Source organism: Pipistrellus hanaki, assembly GCF_964339955.1.
Source record: "Pipistrellus hanaki genome assembly, chromosome: 1".
NCBI classification, from domain to species: Eukaryota; Metazoa; Chordata; class Mammalia; order Chiroptera; family Vespertilionidae; genus Pipistrellus; species Pipistrellus hanaki.
The window spans coordinates 83,165,702-83,176,287 of record NC_140503.1 but is presented as its reverse complement, the minus strand read 5'-3'; the positions used below and the strand labels follow the sequence as shown (position 1 = coordinate 83,176,287).

The 10,586-nt window shown below is 51.4% G+C and overlaps 1 protein-coding gene across 1 annotated transcript; it reads left to right on the top strand.

Moving 5' to 3' along the window:
- The first annotated feature begins 1,742 nt into the window (after positions 1-1,742).
- On the top strand, positions 1,743-4,789 carry NFKBIA (NFKB inhibitor alpha). Its single transcript, XM_084875117.1, has 6 exons — positions 1,743-2,350; positions 2,933-3,041; positions 3,372-3,582; positions 3,861-3,949; positions 4,093-4,353; positions 4,656-4,789. Exons 1-6 carry the CDS (start codon positions 2,124-2,126, stop codon positions 4,701-4,703), a joined length of 945 nt encoding a protein of 314 aa, XP_084731243.1. The 5' UTR covers positions 1,743-2,123; the 3' UTR covers positions 4,704-4,789.
- The last annotated feature ends 5,797 nt before the right edge of the window (positions 4,790-10,586 follow it).

The window sequence follows — 10,586 nt, the reverse complement described above, 5'->3', positions numbered from 1 at the left end:
AGAGTGGAAGGGAGGGGGAGAGACAGGCAGAAACAGATGTGAGAGAGACACATCGATTGGTTGCCTCCTGCATGTACCCCAACTGGAGCTGGGGATCCAGCCCGCAAACGAGGTACATGCCCTTGATGGGAATCGAACCTGGGCACAGGCCAACGCTCTATCCACTGAGCAAACAGGCAGGGCCAAATCCAGTCTTAATATTATAAAAGCAGGCATACCACAGCAAAGTTAACTGATGTTTCCAATTAATATGCAGTTAATTAGCCCTGGCTGGTGTGCCTTTGTTGGCTGAGCATTGTCCCATGCATAAAAAAGTCATAGGTTTGATTCCCATCAGCGTACATACCCAAGGTGCAGGCTCAGTCCCTGGGTGGGATGCATATGAGCAAAATTTCTTCCTCATTCTCTCTCTCCCTCTCCCTTCTCTAAAAAGCAATAAAAACACATCTAAATATATATATATATATATATATATATATATATATATATGCAGTTAATTAGAGGTAGAGCCAGGAATAAAGATTCACTGTTGCACCTTGCCTCAAAAATTGTGTATTTGTGTATCCTATTTCTGCAGACAATGGAATCCAATGGGAAGTTTTCATTTTAGCATGTGATCATTCCTGCTATGAGGTAACAGATCTTGATTTTACTTTTTCCCCAACAGGTTTTGTCTGTCCCCTAATTGACCCAGATTTCCTGCAGCCAGACACTGGAGGTGAGAAGGGGGAGGTTGGAAGAGGAGAAAGGTTGGTTAGCACATGGCCAGTCAAGTTAAAGATGATTGCAACAAATGCCAGAAAACTCTACAAAACTATAGAGGCCTCCTGGGGCTAGTTATGAAGAACTCTGACAGCAGTTGCTTTGTTTTGCCTGGACCAATTGTTGGCTAAGAGGTTGGGGTGCAAAGAGGGGCATAAATTCTATTCCTGCAGATGAAACCAGAGGATGGTGAGCCTAGAGTGACGACCCACATTACATGGTCATGTCCAACTGCCCCCCAGGCCCCCCACCCCCGGCCCAGGACTGTATGGAAAGGAACCGTGAGGGGCAGGCTGGGCAATGTTAGGGCTGCCCTGAGCTTCCTGCAGGATGCCTAGCAGCTCTTTTCGTAGCCATCCTTCAGGCCCAATCTTGGGTAAGGCACCACTCAACCCATTCTTCAGCCTTCTCCAAATGCTTCTGCAAAGTCGCCCAGCTGGGCACCCAGAAGTGGGCTCAGAATGCATTCTCTGCAGCAGCCTAGTGCCTTGCCAACCAGAGGACACGACCTCAGGAGTCATGTCGTTATTGCAAGGTATCTACAACCTCAGTGACAAACATTAACACCTTGCCCTACTCGACAAAAAATTATGTTTACACTCAACATTCTTCCCCCTCCCCCTCGAATACGAGCTGAGTGCTTGCCTCTCCCCAGTCAACAGGGTTGTAGATCCCGAGGAATTGATGTTTAACGCCCAAACTTGCACAGCTTCTCTCTGAGGAGGGGGCTGGGGGTGCGCCCCGCCGCTGCACGGCCCGGAGCCTGGCATGGGCCGAGCAGCCCTTCCCCACCGAGAAGTTTGGGGAAACGAATCCCGCCCTGCACAGGGCCATCGTTTCCACTCGCGTTTCCAAAAAGGTCGCAGAACGGAAAGGACCGGCCGTCTGGCCAACCCCAACGAGGAACCGTCTGGCCCGAACGCGTCCTTGGGATCTGTACGCCGACCCCAACCCCAGCCCCCGGAGGGGATCCCCGGGGGACGGCTGGCGCGCAGGGCCGGGAGGCGGGCTGCAGGGAAGTACCGGGAGGGGGCCCGGCGGGAGGACTTTCCAGCCGCCCGGCTTTCATCAAAAAGTTCCCTGTCCGTGACCCCGGTGCCTCATCGCTGGGAGTTTCTCCGCTGAACCCCGGGCTCAGGGCTGGCGCTGCTTTTCCCTAGCAGCGCAGCAGGCAGTTCTCTTTTCAGGTCTGACTGGCTCGGAAATTCCCCGGCCTGGCCCCGCCCCGAAGAAATCCCCTGCCAGCGCTCATAAGGCGCCGCGCGGCGCCGCCGAGCCACAGCTCCGCGCCGCCGCCGCCGCCGCCCGCTCCGGAGAAGCCCGCCGCCGCGCCGCACCGAGCCCGCGCCCCGCGCCCAGCCATGTTCCACCCCGCCGAGCGCGCCCAGGACTGGGCCATGGAGGGCCCCCGGGACGGGCCCAAGAAGGAGCGGCCGCTGGAGGACCGCCACGACAGCGGCCTGGACTCCATGAAGGACGAGGAGTACGAGCAGATGGTGCGGGAGCTGCGCGAGATCCGCCTGGAGCCGCAGGAGGCGCCGCGCAGCGCCGAGCCCTGGAGGCAGCAGCGCACGGAGGACGGAGACTCGTAAGTGCCGGGCCGCGGGGGCCGGGGCCGGGGCCGGGGTGGGGGGCCGGGGGCGCCGGCCTGCAGCGGCGCGCGGGGCCCGCGAGGCGGCCGAGAGCCCGGGCGGGTGCAGCGACCCGACACCCTGCAGGGCGCACGGGGGCCGGGGTGCACGGGGGGCTGGGAATCGGGGTGCACGGGGGCCGGGGTGCGCGCGGGGCCGCGGCTCCATCGCTCGGCCTTGCAGCCGCGCGCTCCCTCCCGGCCGGGCGGGCGCCGGGGGCGGGCGGGGCGGGGCGGGGCCGCGGGGTCCCGGCCGCGGGGGGCGGCTCCGTGCCCGGCAGGCGGGCGCCGCGCGGCGGGAGGGGAAGTACAGGGCGTTCCGCCGGCGGAGGGCGGGGCGGCTGGTCGGCGCCCTCCGGGGAGGGGGGGAGCCCGGAAAGTCCCTGGGCGCCTGCCAGGAACACTCAGCTCATAATAACCTCGCGGAAAACACCGCGGCCGCGGCCTCCAGAAAGCCCGGCCTTGCGCAATCCCCCGCAGCCCGCGCCGCCCCGGCCCCACGCACTGCGCTCACCCCGGGGTTTTTCCCTCTGCCCGCAGGTTCCTGCACTTGGCCATCATCCACGAGGAGAAGGCGCTGACGATGGAAGTGGTCCGCCAGGTGAAGGGAGACCTGGCCTTCCTGAACTTCCAGAACAACCTGCAGCAGGTGCGCCTCCGGCCGGCCCCAGCCCCCCCTCACCCCGGGGTCTAGCAGTTTCCTCCTCATCCTTCATGCAATTAATTAAGTCAGTGGTCCTTATTCCACCTGACCTTTTACATTCGAGTCAGCCAACATTCAAGTAAATTCCATTGATTTGGTGAGACCTTTATGAGGAAGACCACCGGGGGCCTCTGCCTTGCCCTTTGCACCTGGGGTGGGGATTGGGGGGCGGGGGGTGCAGCACCCACCACCTGGGGACTCTCCGGGGGTTCAAGGGAACTCAGACTGAGGGTTTGATCCATAATGCATCCTCTCTGTTCCCTCTTCTGTCTGTAGACTCCGCTCCACTTGGCGGTGATCACCAACCAGCCAGAAATCGCCCAGGCGCTTCTGGAAGCTGGCTGTGATCCTGAGCTGCGAGACTTTCGAGGAAATACCCCCCTGCACCTTGCCTGTGAGCAGGGCAGCCTGGCTAGCGTGGGAGTCCTGACTCAGAGCTGCGGGACCCAGCACCTCCACGCCGTCCTGCAGGCCACCAACTACAACGGTATGTCCGCCTGCCCTGCCCGCCCGAAGGCAGGCGACCGGGGGAAGGGGAAGGGGAGGCCGGCTGAAGGAGTCCAGGCAAGGGCTTAACCTCTCAGCATGGAAAGGCTGAGGAAAGAGGTATACAAAAGGCCTGTTGGGTGCCTTCATAAAACTCACTCAGAAACCAGGTTCTTCAGAAGAAGCTGCCCCTTAAATGAGGAGGTGAAAGAATCTGCTTGAGATATGAGGGTTGAAAGGAGTGTTGATATTTATACTTTCCTCCTTTTGTCCTTCTAGGCCACACGTGTCTGCACTTGGCCTCCATCCATGGCTACCTGGGCATCGTGGAGCGCCTGGTGTCCTTGGGTGCCGATGTCAACGCCCAGGTGAGTGCTGCCTGCCTCCCAACGCAGTGCGCGGGGCTCCGGGGCCCTCTCGCTAAGATTTCATGTCCTTTTTTGTTTGTTTGTTTTTACAAGGGAAAATTCTAAACTCACCTGTCAATATCTCAAATTCCTTTTGGTTCCAGGAGCCCTGTAACGGCCGAACGGCCCTCCACCTCGCGGTGGACCTGCAGAATCCCGACCTGGTGTCCCTCCTGCTGAAGTGTGGGGCCGACGTCAACAGGGTCACCTACCAGGGCCACTCCCCGTACCAGCTCACCTGGGGCCGCCCCAGCACCCGCATCCAGCAGCAGCTGGGCCAGCTGACCCTGGACACCCTCCAGAGGCTGCCGGAGAGTGAGGACGAGGAGAGCTACGACACAGAGTCCGAGTTCACGGAGGACGAGGTGAGTCTCCGCCGTGGTCCCTCCCCCTTCCAGGCCCCTGGAGCCATCCCTCGCCACCCAGGAGTGTTCCCTAGTGAGTGCTCCAGCGTCAGTGTACAGAACGGTATCCCAAGAGCAGGTCGTCTTTTTTAGAGGAGGAGCATCAAAACAAAACCCCCTCAGCCTGTTCTTCTGTGTTTGGGACATAGACAATGAGGTCCACAGATAATGAGGTCATTCCCAGGAGCAGCCCTCTCCCCACTATCCCAGCACCCCTGGCCGAGCTCCGGGAGTGTAACAAGCCTTATTTCATCTCGTTTCAGCTGCCCTACGATGACTGCGTGCTGGGAGGCCAGCGCCTGACGTTATGAGCTTCACCGCGTATCTAAAAGGACATGGACTTGTATATTTGTACAAAAACAGAGTTTTATTTTTCTAAAAAAAAAAAAAAAAAGAAGAAGAAGAAAAAAGAAATCAAGAAGGTGTACTTATTACCACACTGCACACTGCCTGACCCCAGACGTTTTACTGTTGGTGGATCAGCCCTCGTTTTGTTATTTTTATGCATTTTGGGGGGAAGGGAGCAAGAAAGATCGTTGGATTTCAAAGAAAACCTCTTTTAAAACTCACCATTGCGGGGGTTTTTTGAGAAGGTTATCCAGAATCTGATGAAAGGACTGCGTTTTATTCAGTGTCCTTTTTGAATGAAGCCCAGCCCTGTCCTGTGACTTGTGACAATGAGGCGTGTTGTTAAACCTTTCAGTGGTGTGGAGTTAGAAGTTGCTACCTGTCAGGGTTTGTGTGACCCTCCTGTAAATGGTGTACATAGTGTATTTTGTTGGTAATTATTTTGCTATTTCTAAGATGTGTATTTATTAAACAGATGTTTACAAACAGAATTACGCTGCTCGTTTTCTTCGGCGGGACTCCCGTGCTGAGAGTCGTTCAGTCCTCAGGTGGAGGTGGAGAGGGAGGGGTGTGGGAGCGCTCACCACAGCCAGCCATGGAGCCCTTTCCGAGAGCCGCTTCTCACAGTTACCCGGGCGGGCGGCCGTGTGTGGGAGGGGTGCCGCTGTGAGATTGCCAGGTGATAGGAAACAGGCATGGGGGATGGGGGCAAGCTGCGTGGCTTACAGTGTGAAGGCTCTCCATTGTCATTTACTTTCTTTTTTTTTTAAATATATTTTATTGATTTTTTACAGAGGAAGAGAGCGGGATGGAGAGTTAGAATTTCTGTCAATGAGAGAGAAACATCGATCAGCTGCCTCCTGCACACCCCATATTGGGAATGTGCCCGCAACCAAGGTACATGCCCCAGACCGGAATGGAACCTGGGATCTTTCCGCAGGCCGACGCTCTATCCACTGAGCAAAACCGGTTTTGGCCATGGTCATTTACTTTTATCCTCTTGGCTTAAATTGTTCCAGGACCCTTCCTTCCACTTCAGGAAATTATTCTGGCCAAGAGGGCGTATGCTGACCTGTCATTTTCTAGAGCTGGAAAAGATCTCACCTATAGTACTGGAAGTTCCTATGGACCTGGGCTCAGGAAGGGGACTGCACTAGCATTTGTTAGCAGGTGCTCACCTCTGAGCCTTCGTTTCCGCACATACAAGCTGGGCTGTTGTGTAGATTACAATCAATCCACATAAAAAGCACTGCAGCGTGCCAGGCACAGAGTGCTAACTCAAGTACTACCCGTTGTATTTCACATGGGAAGAAACAGGTCCAGAGAGAATATCTTATCCAGGGTCACCTTGCAGGGGCACAGGTGGTTAACTTTAATACATCTTATTTTCAGGTAATTAACATCTTTTAAATGCATTCCACCTTGAAGCCTTTTTTTTTTTTTTTTTTTTTTTTTTTGTACCAGTTGTGGTATAAAAGTGATAATAAAGGCTTGAAAAAATCCAATCAGCTCAATCAGTCTAATTCTGAATGATTCTGCAGAGGCAGATCTCACAAGAAATCAGTAACTTGTGAAATCTGGGTTGAGATGCTCTAATCTCAATGTTTTCATCCCTAAAATGCATGTCTTGCCTCGGTAGGAAAAGGAGTAAAGGAGAGTTTATGGCATAACATAAAATGCAGAGTGGTGTATAAATACAATTCATGTACTTGGGCTTACACCTAAGGAAGCATTACCATTACATTACCTCTTTCCTGATCCACAAATGTCAAACTCAAGTGAATATGATGACCACCTTTCTCTCAGACCAAAATGAGCCAATACTTAGAGGGTCTCTCATATATAAAGAATACTAGAGGCCTGGCGCATGAAATTTGTGCACGGAGGGAGGGGGTTATCCCTCAGCCTGGCCTGCACCCTTCTCCAATCCGGGACCCCTTGTGAGATGTCCGACTGCCGGCAATTGGACATCCCTCTCACAATCCAGGACCACTGGCTCCTAACCACTCATCTGCCTACCTGCCTAATGCCCCCAACTGCCCTCCCCTGCCGGCCTAGTCACCCCTAACCCCCTGCTGGCCTGATCGCCCCTAACTGCCCCTGCCTCGGCCCCCACCAGGCTTTATCGGGAAGGAAGTTGGATGTCGGAAGATGTCCGGTTGGCCTGGTCTGATCAGCATATTACTCTTTGATTAGTATAGATTATTGTAGCCCAGCAGTAGTGGCTCAGTGGCTGAGCATCTACCTGTGAACCAGGAAAGAGGTCCAGGTTCAGTTCCCAGTCAGGGCATATGCCTGGGTTGTGAGCTCAATTCCCAGTACAGGATATGTAGGAGGCAGCCAATCAATGATTCTCTCATCACTGATGTTTCTCTCTCTCACTCTGAAATCAATAGCAATATATTTTTTAAAAGAGCATTATTGTAGACTGTACTGACTGGTCAAAGCAGCCTTGGACATCTGGAGCTGAGCACTGTGGCGATCCCTCTACCAGTCTTGACTTCTTTCAAAGTGCTCGAGCCCATCGCTGAAGTTCCTGTTTCATCCCAGAGCACCCGAACACAGTGCTGTGAGATGTGACACATGGGTGTCAGTTAGGTTCAGCTGATGAGTAGAAGCAGCAGGAGGGGATGGGGGAGGTGTAGCCAAGAGAACAAAGGTTGGCCCTAGCCTGTCTGGCTTAGTGGATAGAGCATCAGTCTGCAAACTGAAGGGTCCTGGGTCCGATTCCATTTAAGGGCACCTGCCCCGGGTTGTGGGCTCAATCCCCAGTATGGGGCATGCAGGAGGCAGCTAATCAATGATTCTCATTGTTGATGTTTCTATCTCTCCCTCTCTCTTCCTCTCTGAAATCAATAAAAATCTCTCTTTCTTTCTCTAATATATATATATTAGACACACACACACACACACACACACACACATATATATGTCTCTCTAATATATATATATATATATATATATATATATATATTTATATATATATATATATATATTAGAGACCCAGCGCACGAAATTCGCTCCCTCCCATCTCCACTGCTTTGCTCCCTTCTTCAGCACTTGGCTTCCTTCTACAATCTACACACTGTCTTCAGTCTTCACTCTGCACCTGTGTATGCAAATTAGCCTCCATCTTTGTTGGGTTATTTTGCATACTCACTCCTGATTGGCTGGTGGGCGTAGCAAAGGGATGGCCAATATGCATGTTTCTCTTTTATTCATGTAGATATACTTGCAACATTTAAAAAACAAACAAACAGGAGAACAAAGACATGAAATTTGACTCCCAATTTTAGAATGATGTCCTTAGTGCTTCTCAGTCACATGGGCCTCTTTTCCCGCCTGTAATGGCGTTGAATCTGTGCTGAGTTGCCCATCACCCTCCCTCCAGTTCTGTGCTAGCGGGTTGGAGATGCAGCCCACTCTTTCTTGGCCCCCTTGGTGATCAGCTTTTGTGTAGAGGTGTTACCTTTCATGGACATGGCAAAAAGGGACCTCTTCCAACCCAACCCATCTGGGCCCAGCGTCTCACCATTCTGGGCTTCAGTGTTTCTGCCTTCAGAACCCCAACCCTCAGGGGGGTTTCATCATCTGAATAAATCTCAAAGAACTTGGGCCCAGTTAGGCACTGAAGTTAGCCCCGGTTTTTTTACTTTTCAATTCTTCTGGACTGTCTACTTCTTTCTTTTCTTTTAATTTTTAAATCCACTTTCTTTCCTTCATGCCATTAGTTGGGTGCTGGAGCCTGGAATTTCTAAAGAAAAAAATTTTGACCTGAAACATTCTAACCTGTAAAAAGTTTTCCTCCAATTTCTCAGCAAACGTTTTCAAAGAAAATAATTCAGCACACTGAGCTCCAGGTCCTGCTAGGACTGGTAGAAAAAAGGAGGCCTTGGGAAAAAGGGAAGTGACACAGGGGGAAATAAAAAGTCAGGTCAAGCAACTTCCTTGAACTTAGTTCCTTGATTCCTTCAGCCTGCCTCAACATCAGGAAAAATTTCCTTTGTAGGTCACATGAACCAAATCACTTCCAGAAGCATTTTTCTTTCAAGAGGGAACAAACTCCATCTGAACAACTTGAAGACCTCCATGCAGGACCGGAAAAGCAGGCTGCGGATGCTCTGGGGTATTTGCATTGGAGGCCAGTCGCTACTGGAAGTGATTAAGTGTGACAATTAGAACTGAGTCAGTGAGATGGGTTCTCCCTTCCTTCGCCTCCTTTCCTCCCAATTTCCATCAGCTTGCCTTGGGTATAGTTGAGTTTCATTTGACAAGAAGAGTCAGCCCAACAAGCATTCCCCAACCCCTGGTACTTCTATAGGAGCGTCCCAGGCGGTTTCCCCACTTTAAGAGACCATCACAGAAACTGAAACTGGATATCCTGTGTGTGTTTCCCTCCCAGAGAAGTAGACTGTTTCACTCACTCATTTGCATTATAAGGCACTATTATTCTCCAGGCCCAGTGCAGGGCTAGAGACACAAAAGGGAACCAGTCATGGCCTCTGCTTCACAAAACTCCTTGCTTAGGTGGACTGGGAGACAAACAAGCATATATTAAACAGGATGGGGGATGGAGATCAAGAGATTACACCCTAGCCCGGCCAGCATGGATCAGTGGTTGAGCATTGACCTATGAACCAGGAGGTCACAGTTTCATTTGAGTCAGGGCACATCCCTTGGGGGGGCGGGTGGGTAGCCAATCAATGATTCTCTATTATCATTGATGTTTCTATCTCTTTCTTCTTCTCTGAAATCAATAAAAAAAAATATTTAATTAAAAAAAAGAGAGAGAGAGAGAGACAGAGAGAGAGAGAGAGAGATTACACTCTAGTTAGCTATTTGCCCCTGAGGCCTGTACTACCTATTCTCTCATCCCTTTAAGGGAACCAGATGTTAGGCCTCTGTCCTTGAATTCTGGCTAAGAAAGAATTCATATCCAAGACTCAAATACACTCGAAAGTTTATTTAGAAGGTCACAGAGACAGAAGTGAGCCATAGAAGAAGGTAGCCAGCTAGACTGTGTGGACTGAGGAAACAAGTTCCAGAGGCAAAAGAAGGACGTTTGGAGCTTAGGAGAAAGAAAGGCAAAGAATATGCACCTGGGGGAAGGAGAGGGGGAAGGAGCAGGGTGTGTGTGTGTGTGTGTGTGTGTGTGTGTGTGTGGAGAGAGAGAGAGAGAGAGAGAGAGAGAGAGAAAGAGAGAGAGAGAGAGAGAGAGAGAGAGAGAGAGAGAGAGAGAGAGAGAGACTTTGTGTTGAGTACTTGTCCTCAGGGTTGTTACCTGAAGGTCTCAAGAGAGGATTCTAGGAGAATATTCATCAGCTTTCCAGGTCTACTGATTGGTTGGCACCAGCCAGAGGGTCATTAGTCATAGCAGCTGGTCCTAATCAAGGTATCATTGTCTGTTACCAGTCTGGCCTTGCTCTGCCTTCTGGGCCTGGAGCTGAAACACAACTGAGGCTAATTCAGGTGAGAGGGTATCCATTAAAGCTGAAAGTCTGTTATGTAATAAAGCAGGTTTTCCAAATGCATATGTTAAAAAATTGAAAAATTAGTTTATCTGTTTTTTCTGATATAGATACGTCTGTGTAATTAAAGTTAACTACATAAGAGAAGTTTAATTGTACAGAAAAGTTTTCTATATGTATTACAGTAATTTTAAATTTATACTAAATTTATCTAGTAAATGTGAGCATTCGCCAGTCACCGTGAGTAAACAAATGTGTGTGGCTATGGATGGCTTAGTGCATATCAGAACTCAGCCACAGACATTAAAATTGCTGCAGAAGGAGAAACCAAGATGGCAGCATAGGTAAACACCTGAAATGGCTGCTTCACACAACCAC